This window comes from Saimiri boliviensis, chromosome 2, assembly GCF_048565385.1.
Source record: "Saimiri boliviensis isolate mSaiBol1 chromosome 2, mSaiBol1.pri, whole genome shotgun sequence".
Lineage (NCBI taxonomy): Eukaryota > Metazoa > Chordata > Mammalia > Primates > Cebidae > Saimiri > Saimiri boliviensis.
Window position 1 is genome coordinate 229,942,074 of NC_133450.1, and position 21,754 is coordinate 229,963,827.

General features: G+C 38.2%; 1 protein-coding gene and 1 pseudogene across 7 annotated transcripts in view; one reads left to right on the top strand and one right to left on the bottom strand.

The window, feature by feature from the left end:
• Window positions 1-21,754, top strand: part of NAA35 (N-alpha-acetyltransferase 35, NatC auxiliary subunit) — a 76,667-nt gene that overhangs the window by 3,405 nt on the left and 51,508 nt on the right. For all 7 annotated transcript variants that reach the window (XM_074395496.1, XM_039475133.2, XM_039475134.2 and 4 more), the window contains exons 3-6: window positions 10,502-10,535; window positions 12,275-12,389; window positions 13,284-13,358; window positions 15,492-15,659. In XM_074395496.1, the coding sequence (XP_074251597.1) occupies window positions 10,502-10,535; window positions 12,275-12,389; window positions 13,284-13,358; window positions 15,492-15,659 (392 nt within the window). The remainder of the gene's footprint in view (window positions 1-10,501; window positions 10,536-12,274; window positions 12,390-13,283; window positions 13,359-15,491; window positions 15,660-21,754) is intronic.
• LOC120366395 (heterogeneous nuclear ribonucleoprotein A1-like 3) lies at window positions 18,812-19,730 on the bottom strand (annotated as a pseudogene).

A 21,754-nucleotide genomic window follows, 5' to 3' on the forward strand; every position in this document is an offset into this window, starting at 1 on the left:
AAACATGAGCGAGGATGTGTTCCTTAAACTTTTCCCTTGGTGACAGCAGAGGAGAATGAACACATAGGCTGCTTCTAAACCTCTCCTTCCTAAATCTTATGGATGGAGTTCAAAATATCTGTTCATAGCTACATGATATCTTTATAATTTCCTGTTTCATCTTAGAAATTCATGGAAAAGTTTGCATTTTACAACATGTTGTTTGAGGGAAACACATTTCATTTATGTTAAAGATCTTTTGCTTCTCACATCATCACATTAATTTGAGATTAGGCAGCTGTACAAAGTTTAATCCTGTGTCTTTGAATCGCCTGGGACATGATGTTCACCCAGGGTTGTTGTGTACCACAATTTGAAAACCACAGGTCTGCAGAATTTAGTCTCAATGAAATATGACTTTAGAGGTCCTCTTAATTTTAGTCATGCTGCTTGCTTTCATATGTACATTCTCTACCTGTTTTTGATTATAAGAAAAATTGAACCCAAGAAAGCAGTTTAGAATACGGGTGGGAGAGATGTTTTGACTTGCCTTTGACTTATATCATAAATTAGACTTACTTCTTTGTGAAGGAACTTTGAGTGGGAGATGATGTTTAATCTGTGCTCCACTGTGGATACAGAGCGGGTGGCATGCCATTTTGTGGCCAACATTATACCATCCTATTAACTCTTCCATAATTAGCTCTTGCACTGTGTTAAGTGGCAAAAATGTGAGGTATCCTTCTTGGAACTTAAAAAAAATGGATACAGAATTAATCTTCATATATAGATTTAGGACTAATGACTGTTGGCAGTTCTTGATCCTGTGGTATTTGTTTTCCTTTCTTGAAATAATCAGATTTGTAGTCTTGATTATGGTTTAGGCTTCTGTTCTAGTGGCTTTCTAAAAACTAAATTTAAGACAGATATAATTAAATTCTTTTAATGTGCAGGAAGTTCTCCTCTCTGGTGACAATGTAATGGCATTTGGCTAGACTCTGGTGATTTTTTTAGTACCACAAAATAGTCTGCATACTGATGATGAAGTTGTTTTTCATGCACATTTGTACGTATTCTTTTAGTGGCTCTTCAAAGTCCTGATTCAAATACAAACCATTACCTTTCATGATTTCTTTTATTTCCTGCTAGGCAGGTAGCACACATTCCCTATAACTACTCTTGAGGCTCTTATTTTTTCTTTCCTAAATTATTTGTTTAATTTCACCATTACTATTGTTTTGCCTGATAGGAGATATGTAATTATTTTAAGTAACACTCTAGGCCTTCTTTTTTAAAAAAAGAATTTATAAATTAATTTTTTTTTTTCTTTTTAGAGTTAGGATTTCACTCTGTCACCCAGGCTGAAGTGCATGCAATGCCATGACCATAGCTCACTATAGCCTTGACCTCCTGGGTTCAAGCAATCCTCTCGCCTTAGCCTCCCGAGTAGCTGAGACTACAGGCATGTGGTATGCCTGACTTTTTAAAATTATTTTTTGTAGAGATGTTAACATTACGTAGGTGGTCTCGAACTTCTGGTCTCAAGGAATCTTCTTACCTCAGCTTCCCAAAGTATGGGATCTTCTTACCTCAGCTTCCCAAAGTGAAGCTTTCCTTCACTAGGAAACGTCTAGGCTTTCCTTGAAGCTTCTAGGCTTCCCTTCTCTAGGAACCCTTGCCTAATTTAAACCATCTCGTTTTCTACCTGTAAAAAGCCTCTGATCTTCATATACTATTTGGTTTTCCATATTTAGATGCTTTCTGAATTATAAACTCAGAACTTAGAAATTTTACTTAAACATAAATGATCACGTAACATACACTACTCCTGCTGCCCACCAGATTCCGTTCTCCCACACTGTGGTTGGCAACATTCTCTCCTAGGATGATGGCACCAGCAGTATATGGAGCCCAGAAGTAATCCAAAACCTGCTGTGCTGACTTCCATTCTTTTTATGTTTTAGTCTAGGAGGATATGGGCCCGTCCTCTCATTCCATTTTCTTCTCTCTTTGATGGCTTAGTTTAAGCTTGTCCAACCCACTGCCCAAGGGCTGCATGTGGCCCAGGATGACTTTGAATGTAGCCCAACACAAATTTGTAAACTTTCCTAAAACGTTACGAGATTTTTTTTTTTCTTTTCATTTTTTATAAAGCTCATCACCTATCAGTGTTGGTGTATTTTATATGTGGCCTAAGATAATTATTCTTCCACTATGGCCCAGGAAAGCCAAAAGATTGGACATCCCTGGCTTTGATCATTATTCCATAGTCAGTCTTTATTCCTAGCACTGTTGGTTAAGGCCTTCCAGATTCTTTCATCTTCTTCAGTTCCTACTTCGTACTTTAGGAAAATTCATTTTACACTTTGTCTTGCCTCTTGTAAAACCTGGGATATGGGCCGGGCGCAGTGGCTCACGCCTGTAATCCCAGCACTTTGGGAGGCCGAGGTGGGTGGATCACGAGGTCAAGAGATGGAGACCATCCTGGTCAACATGGTGAAACCCCGTCTCTACTAAAAATACAGAAAATTAGCTGGGCTTGGTGGCGCGCGCCTGTAATCCCGGCTACTCAGGAGGCTGAGGCAGGAGAATTGCCTGAACCCAGGAGGCGGAGGTTGCGGTGAGCCGAGATCGCGCCATTGCACTCCAGCCTGGGTAACAAGAGCGAAACTCCGTCTCAAAAAAAAAAAAACCTGGGATGCTTAAACTTCTTGTTGCTCTTCCTTTCTTTTTTATCTTCTCTCACCTAGAACATTTATAGGTGCTCAATATGTATATTTGTTTTAGGAATGAATGAAAATTCTAAAGCCATGTTTCCTCAAACTGGAGAATATTTGGATCTAGGACTACAGAAGTTTGAGAACCACTGTAGTACATTAAATGCTTTCATTTTGGGGGATTGCCTGTAACCAGGATAATTATGAACCACAAGCATGGAAACTGAAATTATGTTGATATTTGATTATAATGTTATTATCTAGGTGATCTGGAATATTCTGTGATTTTTTTTTTTAAAGATTATCACTGAACTGATTACATAGTTTTAAAATTATGGAAAAAATAAAAATTCTCTGTGAAACTTTCAGTGACATCTTTTTTGCCTCCCACACCCTCATCCATGAATCCAGTTTGAGAATCATTGTTCTAGGAATTTAGTTTGTTAGCACTTTATTCTAAGAGGAAAAGGGTGGATGGATGGAAACTGTCTTGGCAAAAGATCTAGGCAACCTGTAAAATTGTTTTCCTTGCTCTATGCCATCTAGAATGTTATCAGAGGTGGAGCATGGGTGAAATGGCCAGCACTGGCATTTATGGGTCATTTCAGATTAGTGGTTCTCAACTGGGGGTGGTTTTTCACCTCAGGGGATGTTAATGTCTTGAGACATTTTTGATTGTCACAGTGTATGTGAGGTGGTGCTACTGGCATCTAACAACTACATGTCAAGGATACTGCTCCCCATTCAACACACAGGACAGCCCCCACAAATAATTATTCTCCTCAAAATAATCAATACTGTTTAGTTCACTGTATTTAGATTACTTTCAAGAAGTTTCAGCTATCATTTAACCTCTCTAACCCTGGATTCTTCAGGACAGGAATATGTGAATACTGAATGACTTAACACCCTTAACAGTTAGCACTGACATAGAGTAAGCAGTGTGAATGGGACCTTTGATTTACTTTGATACTCTTCTGCAGTGTTGAATGCGTCTTATCAGATTTTCCCTTTAATAATTTATGGTATATCTTGCTTCATCTTAGGAGCTTTACTTAATAAAAATGGAGTCCCTAGAAGATACTGCGTTCTTCCTTTTAGTTGGTTATTCTGATGTTTATCTTTACGGTTTTGGGTAGCATGCTTTTATTGCTACTTTTTGATTCCCTTTGTCCCCAGTTTAGGCTGTACCTATGGATTTAACCCCCTATAGTTATAGGTAGCTACACTTTGGATATGCAGATAATCATAGCTAAGCCAAGGAGTAAAGCTATTACTACTTTTTCTTTCCTGCACAGTTCTTCTATTTTACACAAAAAAATTTTTTACCCAAAAATTGGTGTACTTACCATTAATTCTACTTCAGACTCTTTACCAGTTGTCTAAATCTTAAGACATTCAGATTCATTGGAGATCCAGTTGGTTTCATCTCCTTATAGAACTTTATTCTCTATCCTCTTAACTGCAATCTAGGCTTCCTGCTTTTTGTACCTAGTGTGTAATGTCATTCTGAGATCTTCCTTTCATAATCAGCCTGGGGTGTCTTTTTCTCCCTTGTTATGATTGGACGTCATTATCATCTTGAGTAAAGTGCATAGGTGATAAAATGTTTGGAGGGGAGGCTCTTAATATCTGAAAATGTCTTTATTCTGTCCTCCCACTAGACTGATATTGTATCTGGGTGCCTTTGAGAATTTTAAAGGCATTGTCCATTGATCTTTGCTATTAAGAAATCTGATGACATTCTGATACATGTGAAAGTTGTATGTTGATACCTTTCATTTTTCTTTCTTCCTTTTTTTTTTGAGATGGAGTTTCACTCTTGCTGTCCAGACTGGATACAATCTCGGCTCGCTGCAACCTCTGTCTCCCGGGTTCAAGGAATTCTCCTGCCTCAGCCTTTTGAGTAGCTGGGATTACAGGCTCTTGCCACATTCCTAGCTAATTTAGTAGAGACAGGGTTTCGCCATGTTTGCCACTGTGGTTTTAAGCTCCTGACTTGAGGCGATCCACCAGCCTCAGCCTCCCAAAGTGCTGGGATTACAGGTGTGAGTCACTGTGCCTGGCATTGATACCTTTCATACATAACTTTTTAGGATCTTCTGTTTGTCCCCTGTGTCTGGAACTGGAGCAGGGGACAAACAGAAGATCCTAAAAAATTATGTATGAAAGTGGTCTGGAGCCTTTTCACTTTGATGCTTCAGTTCTAAGAAGCATCCTTGAATTAGCCTATTTGTTTTTCCTGTTACTCTCCTTATGGAATGTCTGTTATTTGGATATTGAATCTCCTAGACTTGTCCTCTGGATTTTTTTCTTATCCTTTCTCCCCTATTTTTCATATTTTTTTCCCTCAACTTCATCTTCCAAATCTTTCATTGCACTTTTCTGCTGTCATATTTTTAATTTTGAATCATTACAACTATGACTTGAGTCCAGTTTTCCTCATATCGAATTTTTCCCTTTGCTCTGAGTGGTGAAAGCTGTATACTATTGAGTCTACTTAAGGCTTTAACATAAAAGTAGAAGTAACTTTAAATATATATATATCGGATTTCCGGCTCTCTGGAATCCCCTCCCACATAGTGGGAGCTCTCTTCCCCCTCCTGGATTTCCCCTCTGGGGTCCCCTTCCACCCAGTGTGGAAGCTGTCTTTCCTCTCCTGGATTCCATGATTCTGGATTCTCTCACTCAGTGTGAGGGGAGTTTCCCTTCTCTGATGTTTCTCCGTTTGGGAACCCTTGTCACTCAGTGTGAGGGGGAGCTTTTCTTTCTCTCATTCGGCGTGAGAGCTAGCTGTTTCTTTCTCCTTCTCCTTTTTCTCTCTCTGCCTAAATAAATGACTTTTCTGCAACAACAGCAACAAAACAACAACAGCAGCAATAACTATATACATATATATCATGTTACCTTTAGTTCAGTGGTTCGGTGACGTCTAAAATTGCTGGGATCCCCAAGACCATTTTGTAGGATATGGAGAGTTGAAACTCCTTGGTGGTTTAATACTAAAAAGGTATTTGTCTTTTTAACTCTTACTCTCTTAATAGTATATGGGGGAGTTAGTTGGTCAGAGACTCCATGATGTTTGATTATGTCATTGCTCTGATACAATGTAGAACATTATCCTTCTTATTAAATTTTTAAAGAAATCCTGCCTGGTTGGATAAGGCCTAGTTTACTCAATTCTATAGTGCTATACAAATCATGATTCTGTGTTCAGTCATTCACGCAGTTGGATGCTTGTACTCTGCTTTGTGAGTAAATTCTTAAGTTTACTATTTACAAAGTTTAATAGTGAGATAGCTGACTACCGAAGTTCTTTTTTTTAAGAGATGGAGTTGCTCTTGTTGCTCAGGCTGGAGTGCAGTGGTGCAATCTCAGCTCACTGTAACCTCTACCTCCTAGGTCCAAGCAATTCTCGTGCCTCAGCCTCCCAATAGTTGGGATTACAAGCATGTGCCCCCACACCCAGCTAATTTTGTATTTTTAGTAGAAATGGGATTTCACCATGTTGGCCAAGCTGGTCTCGATAACTCCTGGCATCATATGAGCCGCCCGCCCGCCTTGACCTCCCAAAGTGCTGAAATTACAGGTGTGAGCCACTGGGCCCAGCTTGATAACTGAAGTTCTAAGGAATCTTATGAGTCATTTAGTCTAACCTTTCGTTTTACAGATGAGGAAACCAAGGCCATGAGTCACTGACTTGTGTCTAGATCTGTGGGGTGTTTCTAAGTTTGATTAAGCTATTTGGTACCCAGATTTACCCTGATACATCATAGAATATTACAGCAGTTTCCAAACTTTTGGTCTTAGAACCCCATTATACTTGACGTAGATTTTTATTAGAATTTAAAACTGAGAAATTTAAAAAATATCATTTAAAAACAATGATAGGCCAGGCGTGGTAGCTCACGCCTATAATCCTGGCATTTTGGGAGGCTGAGGCAGGTGGATTGCCTGAGCACAGAAGTTCAAGACCAGCGTAGGCAACACTGTGAAACCCTGTCTCTACCATAATACAAAAAAATTAGCTGGATGTGGGCCTGTAGTCCCAGCTACTTGGGAGGCTGAGGCAGGAGGATTGCTTGAACCCGGGAGGTGGAGGTTGCAGTGAGCTGATATTGTGCCACTACACTCCAGCCTGGGCAACAGAGTGAGACTCCATCTATAAATAAATAAATAGCCCATTGCCTGTTAACATAAGTAACATTTTTAATTGAGAAATTATTGTATTTTCCAAAGCAAAAAATAATTTACAAAAGTAGAGTTGTTTGACGTTTTTGCAAATCACTTTAACGTCTGGCATAATAGAGGGCAACCGAATGCTCATATTTGCTTCTGTAATTCAGTCTGTTGCCACGTTTTGATTGAAGCATATGATGTAAATCTGACCTCACCAAATATGTAGTTGAAAAATGGAAGAATCGTTAGATAATTTTGGATATTCCTCTTTGATACTCCAGTGAATGACTCTTTAATCTATGCCTGATTTTGTAACATGCATTGTCATTTGGAAAGTACTGGTTCAGTAAGTTATGCAGATCTTCCAATTTTGGGTTTTTTTTTTTTTTTTTTTGTGATGGAGTCTTGCTTTGTCACCCAGGCTGGAGTGCAGTGGCACGATCTCTGTTCACAGCCACCTCTGCCTTCCGGATTTAAGGGATTCTTCTGCTTCAGCCTCCTGAGTAGAGTAGCTGGGATTAGAGGCGTGTACTGTACTTTTAGTAGAGATGGGGTTTCACCGTGTTAGCCAGGCTGGTATGGAACTCCTGACCTCAAGTGATCTGCCACCTTGGCCTCCCAAAGTGCTGGGATTATGGGTGTGAGCCACCGATCCCAGCTAGATCTTCCAAATGTTAACACGTTTCATTATACAATACTATGAAACACTTCTGTTGTTATCATTACCAATACAGAATGGTCTTCTAAGTATTGGGAAATTGTTAGATATACAGTGGCAGATACATATTTTCCAAAATTTTAGTTTTTGCTTGAAAGCTCAAATTTTATCATTGGCAACAAACATTGTCAGTTTTTCTTGAAGTGATAGACTCATTTATTTTTTCTAAAAAATGCCACATTCTAAAGTCTGAATAACCATAGTCTGTCGATTGTTTTTGTTTTTTTTTTTTTTTCAAATAAAAGTAGTGTTTCATGATAATTGTGCAAGATTTTTTTTTTTTTTTTGAGATGGAATTTTGCTTATTTTGCCTAGGCTGGAGTGCAATGGTGCAGTCTTGGCTCACTGTCAACCTCTGCCTCCTGAGTTCAAGTGATTCTCCTGCTTCAGCGTCCCCAGTAACTGGGAATACAGGCGCACACCACCATGCCCAGCTAATTTTGTATTTTTAGTAGAGATGGAGTTTTACCATGTTGGCCAAGCTGGTCTTGAACTCTGGACCTCTAGTCCACCCACCTCGGCCTCCCAAAGTGCTGGGATTACAGGCATTAAACACCACGCCTGGCCCTACAGTATTATTTTTGACTACTGTAAGTATTTCATTTAAGTGGACTCATAGAGTATTTATCTATTTATGCCTGGCTTTTTTCACTTAGCATAATGTCCTCAAGGTTAATCTGTGTTGTAGTATGTCAGAATCTCCTTCCTTTTTAAGACTGAATAATTTTCCATTGTATGTGTATTCCATCTGTCAATGGGCACTTGGGTTGTTTCCCATGTTTTAGTGATTGTGAATAATGCTGTGAACATGAGCATACAGGTACCTCTTTGAGACCCTGTTTTCAGTGTTTCTGGATATATGCTCATTTTGAATTGGCTGGATCATATGGTAATTCTGTTTAAAGTTTTCTTTTTTTAGAGACAGGGTCTTGCTCTGTTACCCAGGCCGGAGTGCAGTGGTTCTGTCCTGGCTTTCTGCTACATCAGACTACAGTGTTCAAGCAATCCTCCTACCTCAGCAGCTAGGACTACAGGTTGCACCACCACCATGCCTGGCTAATTTAAGAAAATGTTTTATAGATACAGGGTCTCACCGTGTTGCTCAGGCTGGTTTTGAACTCCTGGGCTTAGGCAGTCCTCTTTCCTCAGCCTCCCAAAATGCTGGGATTACAGGCATGAGCCTCTGCATCTGTCCTGTTTTAAATTTTTTAACGAACTGCTGTACTGTTTTCCACAGTGTCTTGACCATTTTACAACCTTACCTGCAGTGCTGAAGTGTTTCAATTTTTCCACATCCTCATAACACTTGTTATTTTCTGCAGGTTTTCTTTTCTCGTAGTAGCCATCTTAATGGGGGTAAGGTGGTGTCATTGTAATTTTAATTTGCATTTTCCTAGTGAATAGTGACCATCAAGGGCATTCTTAAATGAGATTGAAGAAAACTTTTGTTTTTGTTTTTAGCTGCAAGTGCATGGAGGTGAAGAGTACATGATTAGTTTAGTTTGGGGCCACTGTGTTGATTTGAGCTGAAGCTGCAGCAGTTTTGGTCTCTGTTGCTTTTTTGCCTTCCTATCATTGCTTTTGCATCAGTAGTACAGGTATCAATACAATTTTTAAAAAGACAGTGAATGTTTTCGTATGATTATAAATGTAATTTTAACGTTGCAGACTCCTGAGTTCCCAGACCACTCTTTGGGAATTGCTGGGTTACTAGTGCGTGTTTGTTTTGGTATGATTATAAGTGTAATTTTAACATTGCAGACTCCTGGGTTCCCAGACCACTCTTTGGGAATTGCTGGATTACTAGTGTGTGTTCTGCTGTTTTGTTGTTGTTTTTGTTTTGTTTGAGATGGAGTCTCACTCAGTCACCCAGGTTGGAGTACAGTGGCACAATCTCGACTCACTGCAACCTCTGCCTCCTGGGTTCAAGAGATTCTTCTGCCTCAGCCTCCCAAGTAGCTGGGATTACAGGCACCCGCTACCACACTTGGCATATTTTTGTATTTTTAGTAGAGATGGGCTTTCATCATGTTGGCTAGGCTGATCTCAAACTCCTGTCCTCAAGTGATCTACTAGCCTCAGCCTTGTTGTGTTTTGATACATAATTCTTATCTGTTTCAGTACCTGGAACTGTTAAAAATTAATGTTATTTAACTAACAATTGGCTAGAGAAGATTGGCTAAAGTTTTGAGAACTGCTTCTTTACACCTTACACAGGATTTGGCCGTCAATATTTGATCTACTTAGCATGTTATAGAAGTGATTTCTGACTTACCTGCATATTAAAATCATCTGGAGTACCCTAGGACCACTGTATAGGTCCCAACTCTAGATTGCGTTGGTTTGGAATGCTGCTTGGACTTCGGGATGTAGAAAGTTTCCCAGTTGACTAATATGCAGCCAAGGTTGAGGACCGCTGCTTTATAGGGCGTGAACACTGTTTTGATTAGCTGTTTACGCAAGTGTTTTCTACATTATTTAAATAAGATAGGATTTTTAAAAATGGTTTTGACACTGTTACTGGAACAAAAGAAAATTAGATTATGGTAGAAAGTGGTTTAAAAACAACTTGATGTAGTAGTCAGTTCTGTGTAAAAGTTTGCTTGGGGAGATAGACTAGTGATTTTAAAATGGGGTTGTTAATTCTAATTAGAATATCATGGCCTGTGATGGGTCACTTATTCTCAAAAGTTTTATTTTTTTCTGAAAACACTTGATTTATAGTATTGTTTTATATTTACACAAATACTATGTATAATGAGTATTAGTAATTGAGTAGAAATAAGTATTTCTTAGAAAATGAATTTTAAAGTAATACAAGCACAATTTTTCAGGTGCTAATGTCTTTTTTCTTAGAATTAAAAGTTAAATATAAATATGATATTCAAAGATTTTTCTCTTTTTTTAGAATTAAAGTTGGGAGAACTACTTCATGATAAGCTGTAAGTATTTATGTATCCTTTGAAAATAGTGTAGTGTAATATTTCAATCTGTTTTTTTCTCATGTGGAATAATATTCCTTGAAGTTTGAGTAAATTTACATTTCAAAATTGTAAAAATAAAACTAATTATAAATATATTTTTAACTGTGATGACCTATTTTGGGGCAGCTGACCCTAGTCGCAATGTGAAACGGTTGTACCTAAGGAAACTGTGACTTATGGGCCTTTCCTTGAGAGCAGCTGTACTTACTGAATATGGAATTTCTTGAAGAAAAGGTATCAGTTGTATATCATATGTGATAGGTTGGTTGGTAACCAGAAATTGGGTGACCGAGTCCTTAGATAAAAGTAAATGAGAATCCCTGTGTCTTACTCAGTTTAGTGTTGTTGAAACAGAATACCTGAGACTGGGTAATTTATAAAGGTTTATCTGGCACGCAATTCTGATGACTGGAAGGTTCAAGATTGGGAACCTGCATCTATTGAGAGCTTAAGGCTGCTTCAACCCATGGTGGAAAGCAGAAGGGGAGCAGCAGGGAGTGGGCCTGTGGTGCAAAAAGATCACATGGTGGGGGAGGATGCGTGAGAGAGAAACCAAGGAAGTCAGTCTCTTTATAGCAACTCACTCTCTTGGGTAGTATCATTGACCTTTGAACAACTTGGGGGTTGGGGAGCTGACTCTCCCCCTCACAGTCAAAAATTCATGTATAACCTTTGACTCCCCCAAAAGCTTAACTGCTGGTAGCCTACCGTTGACTGGAAGTCTTACTAATAACATAAACAGCTGATTAACACATATTTTGTATGTCATATGTGCCATATACTGTATTCTTAAAGTAGGTAAAGTGTTATGAAGAAAATCATAAGGAAGAGGAAATATACTTACTCTTCATTAAGTGGATCATCATAAAGGTCTTCATCTTTGTCATATTCATGTTGAGTAGGCTGCGAAGAAAGAGGAAGTTAGTCTTGTAGTCTCTAGTGGCACAGGTGCAAGAAAACCTTTGTCTAAGTGGACTCATGCAATTCAAACACGTGTTTAAAGGGTCAACTGTAATTCATTCCAGGGAGAGCAAGAACTCGCCTCCCTGGGAGGGTATTAATCTGTTCAGGGGATTCTCCCCCATACTCCAGATACTTTCTACCAGATCCCACTTCCCAACACTGCCACATCAGGGATCAAGTTTTAACATGAGTTTTGGTGGAGAAAAACCGCATTCAAACCATAACACCCTGGAAAAACAGAAATACTTGTTCATGTTTATACACCCATATGTAGCTCCAGTTCCTATGCTGCCATGGCCGGGCTCAATTTTTAAGCTTAGGAATATGAAACATTGAATTAGTAAGTAGACAAGATTCAACATTGTGGTTGGGGGTAATGGTAGGTAGAATCTGAAATCCAGTTCTTCTCAAATTTTAGTGTGTGTCGGAATCATATGGAGGGCTTAATAAAGCATAGATTGCTGGACTACCACCTTGAGAATTCTTTATTAGGTCTAGTGTGAGACCACAGAAATCTTTTCTTCCTTATGGTGCATGTAAAGTAATTTGAGTGGCAAGTACATGAAATAATTTTTATGTCAATGGACAGTTAATTGAAATAGAAGTGTTAGCAAGTTGGGCAGATTAAATACATAGAATAGTTATTAAAAGTAGTATAATTTTATATCACTGTGAATATAAGAATAAGCTTACTGGCTGAAAAACAATTTGTGGGCTTATTTTTTTATTTGCAGATTTGGTCTTTTTGAAGCCATGTCTGCTATTGAAATGATGGATCCCAAGATGGATGCTGGCATGATTGGAAACCAAGTTAATCGAAAAGTTCTCAATTTTGAACAAGCTATCAAGGTAGTCACCATTGTACTTTTTGTGTTTCCATTTATCTTTTGTTGTTGCATGTTAAAACATTGTGCTTAATAGTGAAATGAAAGTTGTATTAATTAAAGTATATTTCCTTCAAAGCATCTCAAGTATATAAACAATAATTAGTTATAAACTTTTAGGTATCTATCTCTATTAGAATCTGAAAAACTGAGATCTTCATTAAAACCTTGCTCTAAATTTGTGCATTTGTATACTTTTAAAATTAATTTCTGAAAGCATTTGGCTCTCTATTCAAATATCAGGAAAATTGACTTGGGAATTAAATTTTGTATATTAATATGTTAATACATAGAAGTAATTTTATACAAGGAGAATATTTGTAGTGAAATTAAAATTGCTTTAGAAATTCATTTATACTTGCCATAGAGTTTGAGTTTACATATTTTATGAAGAAAGATTTGCTAAGCAAATGGATATTGTAGACAAAATTTACAAGAAATAAGTTAACCAACAAGGGAAGTGTTTTAAATAATCTTTATTTAGTTTTCTACGTAGTTTTGGGTCATTAAAATGATTTATATTAATGCTTAAAGTCGATTTGAACTGTGCTTGTAAAATACTTGTTGATATTTGGCTTTTCATTTTATGTGAAGGCCTTTATCGTTTTGATTTTTCTTATTGAAAACCTAAGATACATTGTTTTTACAATTATTATTTGTCAATTAAAAATTTATAAGAAGATGTATAGTTTTTAAGAATAGAGTTAATTTGGTATGATAGTTTTATCAGATGATAAGATAGTATTTTCTTAGAATTGTTTTTAAATATTGAAATCTAAAATGCTACTATACATCGTATATACTATACATAAATTTTAAAAAATTTCCGCTTATATGTCACATTCTTCCTCCCTTTTAGGATGGCACTATTAAAATTAAAGATCTCACCTTGCCTGAACTGATAGGGATTATGGATACATGTTTTTGCTGTTTGGTAAGAATGGAAATAAGACTATTGGTTAATTTGAAAACTGTGATTTACCTGAATTTTGTGATTTAAAAGCCTATACACTAATGCTGAGTTCGAAATAAATGTAATACTGGGTCTAGTAAAGATGTGCATAAGATTAGCAGGCCAGGTAATAGCATTTCATCTTGTCATCTACTTGATTTTACTTTCTAATTTTCTGGGTAAAGGGATGTTTTCTCTTCAGTGAAGATAATATAGCCATTGTTCATAACACCCTTTTCATTCTCAAGTTACTCAGGAAATAAGTCTGCTATTGGAAAGTTTGATAAATAAGCATGAAATTGAAACAGCTACACAATGGCTTTGGAGAGTTTTTTTTTTTTTTTTTTTTTTTTTTTTTTAAACTCTAGGATAAATTGTAGTAAACTGTCCATCTTCTGTGAAGAAAATTTTTAGTGATTTGAATATGCTGAATTATATCTTCCCTAGAAAGTATTGTTTGTAGAGAAATTCTCATTTGTACTGCTTTCCACTTCCCCCTGCTTTCTGACCATCCCTTTCTTTTTAAATTGACATTAAATCATTGTTCTTAGAAATGCGTAAAATTTATTCACTTGTTCATTCAAAATTTATTGATTGCTAGTATGTGTAGTTAGGTGTTTTATATGTATAGTTTTCACCTATGTTTTACATGAGCTTAATTAGATATCTGTATTATCTTACTGCCTATGGTTACATCGCTTGGAAGGGGCCCAGCCAGAATCCTAATCCTGATCCTTCATCTTCTGAAGCTGTCTCTCAGATTTCTTTATTACCTTTTAGCAGTTTACAGTCCTAGTGGGTGGAGTAAAGAAAGGAGGTAAAGGATTGCTGGGAACAGACATGTGAAGAAACAACATGTAAATGCTTTATAATGGTGCTGTGGGAACAGAGAGGAGGAGTTAATTACACCTGAGAAGTAAGAAAGGCTGTGTAGAAAGGAAGTGTTACTGGTATGAGGTACTGAAGAATGGTAGGTGTATGACAGGAAGATTCATGATTTAGTAGACAAAGAGGCTATATTGCATGGGCATGGAAATGTGAAAATGTTCATTTTGGAAAATCATAAATAGATGCTTAAGGCTGAAGTCTGGCAGGGAGCCAAGTAGGAGTGTGGGAATAGTGGAGAGTAGTGGAGAAGGCAGGAAGAGTAAACAGAGGGAAGATTTTTGCCAAAGTAGAGGAACTATTCTGTGAGACTCTTGGGACTGTATTTAAAATTTTGGACTTTAAAAGGCAGATGGATTTTAGTTTGGAAAGTCTCTCTTCTGCACACTAGTTAATACCAAATACACACCTTAATTACAAAGTTTTTCACAAACATTTAGCATTTTGCAATGCAGTAGTATATGTCTTTGTTGCAGAATTCTTGGGCTTTAGTGTAAAAATAACTATAAACCTGGGCAAATGATAAGTCTTACTCTGTTTCTTTACATGTAAAAAGAGAAAAATACCACCTTTCTCAAAGTGCTAGGAAACAATGAGATAAAATATATGAAAATAACCTAGCATAATATTCTGGACATAGTAGTTACCGAATTTTGCCTAATGTTGGTATTCCCAACTTCTAGTACATGATGCCAGACATATAGTGGGCACTCAGTAAAATAGTATAAAATCTTAGTGTTTTAGAAAGATCTCTGGTTGGGAGTATTAAAGATGGGAAGCAGAAAAACCTATCTAGTTTGCAGAAAAACCTATCTAGTTTCTTGAAATAATCTAGGTGAGATATGGTATTGGCTGGGTTGTGGTGGTAAGGATTATAAAGTTCAGTGAGTATCTAAGGACCTGATTGGTTCTAAAATAGTATGTTTTCCAGTTTGTGGATTTTTATTGCCTACGTTGTAGAATAAATTTCTTTTGGATGCTGCATAAAGAGACAATCTTAATTTCATTAATGTATAGCATATTATGCAAACTTATTTATATACGACAATGATTCCCATAGACACTTGAAAGACGTTAATTAATGAAAGTAAATTCTAACTTGTCTTTTTTTAAGTCTTGTGATTAATCTTATTTGGGTCTATGGTGCTCTGGCCTTTAACGCTAGGATTAATTTAGACTTTGCAGACTCAGTTAATCACCTTAAATATGTACTCTTTTGTTTCTTTGTAGATAACATGGTTAGAAGGCCATTCATTGGCACAGACAGTATTTACGTGCCTTTACATTCATAATCCAGACTTTATAGAAGATCCTGCTATGAAGGCTTTTGCTCTGGGAATCTTGAAAATCTGTGACATTGCAAGGGAAAAAGTAAATAAAGCTGCTGTTTTTGAAGAGGTAAGATTTTGTAATCTGAGAATTCCTTGACTAGGTGTGGTGGCCCATGCCTGTAATCCCAGCATTTTGGGAGCCAAGGTGAGCAGATCACCTGAGGTTGGGAGTTTGAGACCAGCCTGGCCAACATGGTGAAACCCTGTCTCTACTAAAAATACAAAAATTAGCCAGGTATGGTGGTATGTGCCTGTGATCCCAGCTACTTGGGAGGCTGAGGCACGAGAGTTGCTTGAACCCAGGAGGAGGTTGCAGTGAGCCGAGATTGAACCACTGTATTCCAGCCTGGGCAACAGAGCAACAAAGCAAGACTCTGTCTCAAAAGAAAAAAAAAAAAGAATTCCTAAAGTTCATTGACTACCTTATTCACTGTGAAGTATTTAAATGATTTTGTGATACGTACTTTTGTCTACGTGTATAGTTAAAAACGATTTTAAAAAGTAAGCTCTTGCCATTATAGATGTATTGGGTGAAGTAATTCAGTCCTCTCCAAGAAGGGCTTTCATCTTAGCATATGTTCTTTCTGTCAGTATCATTCATTGAGTATCCGTATGTGCAGAGTACTGTTTTTGGATGTTTTGGGGATTCCTAGAGAAAAATGAGACAGCCCTTGTCCTCAAGTCTCTTAAAAGTTATAACACAAAAAGAGAGCTAAAGAAAATAAAAGAATATTTTAGGGTATAGACATTTCCCCCTAGTTTGTCCTAAGTGCCTCACCTGAGAAAGTGTTTTGAGTTTTGGACATAGAAAGATTTTTTTTTCCCCTTTAGCATAAAAAATAAGCTTTCAGATGCTGATAATTTTAAGGGAATTGCATCTCAACCTAGGATTAAAAAAAAAAAAAATTGTAAGGGAAAATGTGTTAGCATTTGAAATTATTGATGACTAATTATTTTTGTTAAATTCTTCTGTTGAAACCGACGTTTCTTTTTAGTGCTGTTGCTGGTCCAGAATAAATTTCTTAGAATTCAACAATGGTTCTGTGTATAGTATGTAAAACTTTTTTCAATTTATACTGTGTATGTGAGAATAATAAAATATATACCCAATATTTGAGGGTATGGCTTTTTTTGGGTGTGGGGGACGGAGTTTCGTTTCTGTTGCCCTAACTGGAATGCCCTAACCCGATCTCAGGTCACTGTAACCCCTGCCTCCTGGGTTCAAGTGATTCTCCTGCCTCAGCCTCCCTAGTAGCTGGGATTACAGGCGTGCACCACCATGCCCAGATAATTTTGTGTTTTAGTAGAGACCCAGTTCCACTATGTTGGTCAGGCTGGTTGCGAACTCCTGACCTCAGGTGATCCACCTGCCTTGGCCTCCCAAAGTTCTGGAATTATAGGCTTGAGCCACCACTCCTTTCCATATGGCTTTGTGAGTTGTTTATGAAATAGCATCTACTTTTTATACAGTCATTGGTTATTTACATGTTTGTATTGATATGAGTATCATTATGGAAAATCTTATCGGTTTGGATGAAATTTTAAAAAGATTAAAAGAGCCGGGCGCGGTGGCTCAAGCCTGTAATCCCAGCACTTTGGGAGGCTGATGTGGGTGGATCACGAGGTCAAGAGATCGAGACCGTCCTGGTCAACATCGCGAAACCCCATCTCTACTAAAAATACAAAAATTAACTGGGCATGGTGGCACGTGCCTGTAAGCCCAGCTACTCAGGAGGCTGAGGCAGGAGAATTGCCTGAACCCAGGAGGCGGAGGTTGCGGTGAGCCGAGATCGTGCCATTGCACTCCAGCCTGGGAAACAAGAGCGAAACTCCGTCTCAAAAAAAAAAAAAAAAAAAGTTAGTGTGAGTTAGAAGAGAAATACAGATTATTTTAAATACTTGTATTTTCAAAGTACAATTAAAAGAACATCAAAATCAGTGGGGCAGAGAAAGGATTCTTTGGACAACAGTGCATGAATGATTGATTAGCACCCTTGAAAGTTACTTTATCATCATTTCATATCAAAATTTCAGATAACTGAAATGCGTTAATTATGAAAAAGTTATTTAAAAAGCAGGAGAAAATAGTTCACAGAAAATAAAATGGCCTGTAAATGTAAGATGCTTAACCTCACTTTAATGCAAATTAAAACTGAAATATGATTTTACCCATTGTTGGCAAAAATTAGAAATTTTTTGTAAGATTGATGAAGATGGGAAAGCAGGCACTCAAATACTCTGTGTGTATCTATGAGTGATACGTGTGGTTACTATTTTCCACTTTTTAGTCTTTTTTTAGAACTTTTTATTGGGGAATAATTTCAGATTAACAGCAATTGTGGTAACCAGCACAAAGAACATATAATTTGTATGCAGATTCAACTGCTGGTAACATACTGTCCCATTTGCTTTTTTCACTTGTGCACGTGCTTGTGTGCGTGCTCGCTCTCTCATGTATATATGTATGTGTGTCTTTTCCTGGACTGTTAGTAAGCTGTGCCCATTACAGCTTTCTTCCCTGTGACACTTTAGCGTGCTTCTCTGAAGAAAAAGGGCACTATCCTACAGAACCACGACACAAGTATCAACTTCAATAAATCTGTAATAAACAGTGCACTATTCAGATTCCATTTCTGTTAATTCTTCTTAGTGTTTTTTCCCTTGCAGCACAGGATCCAGTCTAGAATTATGTCCTCCATTTAATTGCATATCTCTGTAGTATTCTTTATGGTACATCAGTATCTTAGCTTTTCTTTGTCTCCATTGACATTGATATTTTTGTGAACACAGCCGTGTCCTGCTTTTCATTTCTTTTTTTTTTAAAAAAAAACGTTTATTCAGCGTCACGATCAGACTATTACATTTAGCAATCAACAGCATGGGTGCAAAAAAAAAAAAGAAAAAGAAAAAAATCTACATTAAAACCCTTTGTTGGAATGCTTTACACTTTCCACAGAACAGAAACTAAAATAACCTGTTATACAATTAGTCAAAAATACAGTCCTTGAGTTTTTTGCCCATACACATGAGTATTTGTCTAAATCATGTCTTCTTTATAGCAGCTAGGCCCTGCCACCACTGTGCTTGGCTGAGTTCACAAATCTTTTGTAACCTGTAGCTTCCCTGTCACTTCTCTGGCTCTCCTCTCCTGCTAAGCTTTGTTTCCTAATTAAAATCTGCCATTGCCATAGCTACTGCTGCTACTGGAACTGCCATAGCCACCTTGGTTTCGTGGTTTGGCAAAGTATTGGCCACCACCACCATAGGGGCCAGAGCTTCTGCCTCCAAAGTTTCCTCCCTTCATGGGTCCAAAATTTGAAGACTGATTGTTGTAACTGCCAAAATCATTGTAGCTTCCACCACCTCCAAAATTGCCTCTATCATTACCAAATCCATTATAGCCATCCCCACTGCCACCATATCCACCACCACCATGGCTGCCACCAAAGCCACCATGACCACTGAAGTTTCCTCCACGACCAAAGTTGTCATTCCCACCGAAACCACCTCCACGACCACCACCAAAGTTTCCAGAACCACTTCGACCTCTCTGGCTGGATGAAGCACCTCTTGCTTTGACAGGGCTTTCCTAACTTCACAGTTGTGGCCATTCACAGTATGGTATTTCTGAATGACAATCTTATCCACGGAGTCACGGTCATCAAAGGTTACAAAGGCAAAACCCCTTTTCTTGCCATTGCCTTTGTCAGTCATGATTTCAATCACTTCAATTTTTCCATACTTTTCAAAATAATCTCTTAGGTGATGTTCTTCAGTGTCTTCTTTAATGCCACCAACGAATATTTTTTTTCACAGTTAAGTGGGCACATGGTCTTTGAGAATCTTCTCTTGAGACAGCTCTCTTTGGTTCCACAACTCTTCTATCCACTTTGTGTGGCCTTGCATTCATGGCTGCATCCACCTCCTCCACAGTTGCATACGTGACGAACCCAAAGCCCCTGGAGCGCTTGGTATTTGGATCTCTCATTACCACACAGTCTGTGAGCATTCCCCATTGCTTAAAATGGCTCCTCAGGCTCTCATCGGTTGTTTCAAAGCTCAACCCTCCAATGAAGAGCTTACTCAGTTGTTCCGGCTCTTTAAGAGACTCTGACTTAGACATGATCACAGGGAGAAGAGAGACTTTAACGATGCTTCTTGGGCAGCGTCCACGGGCAGAAAGGAGCAAACTAACGAACGTATCTCCCTGCTTTTCGTTTCTTAATAGGTTATGCCTCATTTGGGTTTATCTGTTTTTTCCTTATTATTATATTTAGACTGTGGAATCTTGACTGGAATACAACATAAGCGATTTGTGTTTTTCAGGTTGTCACATCAGGAGGTATGCAGTCTGTCTGCCCTTCAGTGGTGATATTATTTTGATCAGTCCATAAGGATTTTGTCTGATTACCGTATGGTTACTATTTTTTTTCCCCCTTTGTATTTTGGGATACACTTTAAGACCATAAAAATATCCTACTGACTAAAGTCTCTCCTCTTAGATCGAACATCTATTGATGGTGCTTGCCTGCACTAATGTTTACTGTGATGGTTGCAAAATTTGTATTTTTTTATTCTAGTACTTTCCGCATTGATCAGTCAGCCCTTGACATTCTGCTCTACAAGACTTAGACTTTTTTGATGGGTGTGTAAACTCTTACAACTTTAAAAAAATGCAATGTGGCGATATCTGTCATAATCTAAAATGCACATCTTGACTTAGCAGTTTCAGTTCTAGCACTTTATCCTACACATATGTTTGTGTTTGTACACAGACCTATGTACAATGACATTAATTATAGAATTGTTTGTAGTAACTAGTCTGGAAACTACCTCAGTGTCCATCAGTAGGAGACTAATTGAAAGATGTCACATTCATACAATCAAGTATTTTGCTGCTGGCCAGGTGTGGTGGCTCATGCCTGTAATCCCAGCACTTTGGAAGGGCGAGATGGATGGATGGCTTGAGCCCAGGAGTTCAAGGCCAGCCTAGGCAACATCTTGAGATTCTGCCTTTACAAAACTTAGCTGGGTGTGGTGGTGTATACCTGTAGTCTCAGCTACTAGAGGGGCTGAGGTTGAAGGATCACCTGAGTCTGGGAAGGGCAAGGTTGCAGTGAGCTGTGCTTGTGCCATTACACTTTAGTTTGTGTGCAGAGTGAGACCCTGTCTCCAAAAAAAAAAAAAAAAAGATTTTACTGCCTTTAAAAAGGAGATCAATTTTTAAAAATTGGGGGAAAAAAAGGTTGATTTATGTGTAGAGATAAAGTTGGTTTTCTAAAGTGAGGAAACTCAGGTATAGTAAAGCATGTATGTAGCTTGTTACCACTTTTTTCTTTTTTAAAAAGGGAGAGGGCCGGGCACGGTGGTTCAAGCCTGTAATCCCAGCACTTTGGGAGGCCAAGGTGGGTGGATCACGAGGTCAAGAGATTGAGACCATCCTGGTCAACATGGTGAAACCCCGTCTCTACTAAAAATAGAAAAAATTAGCTGGGCATGGCGGTGCGTTCCTGTAATCCCAGCTACTCAGGAGGCTGAGGCAGGAGAATTGCCTGAACCGAGGAGGCAGAGGTTGCGGTGAGCCGAGATGGCGCCATTGCACTGCAGCCTGGATAACAAGAGCGAAACTGCGTCTCAAAAAATAAATAAATAAATAAAAATAAAAAGGGAGATAGGGGCCGGCGCGGCTCATGCCTGTAATCTCAGCACTTTGGGAGGCCAAGGCCAATGAATCATGAGATCAGGAGTTCGAGACCAGGTCTTGAGGGCTGGGGTATACTCTTGTTTGCTCTTTTGGGATTTTTATGGTGTGCCTGCATTATTTTGTTTCTAAATAAACTAAAATAAGTTATTTAATAGGAGAAAAAATTATAATTGAATTTTATTTTTAGAAGATTCCACTTTGTTACCCAGGCTGGAGTGAAGTGGCATGATTGTAGCTCACTGGTAGCCTTGAACTCCTATGCTCCAGCAATACATTCCCTCCGCCTTCCAAGTAGTTAAGATTACAGATTTGAACCACGTCACGTGGCTATTTTTAAAATTTTTTGTAAAGACTGGATTTTGCTTTGTTGGCCAGGCTAGTGTTAAACTCCTGGGCTCAAGTGATGTTCCCACCTCAGCCTCCCAAAGTGCTGTCTGGAATTAGAGCCTTGAGCCCTA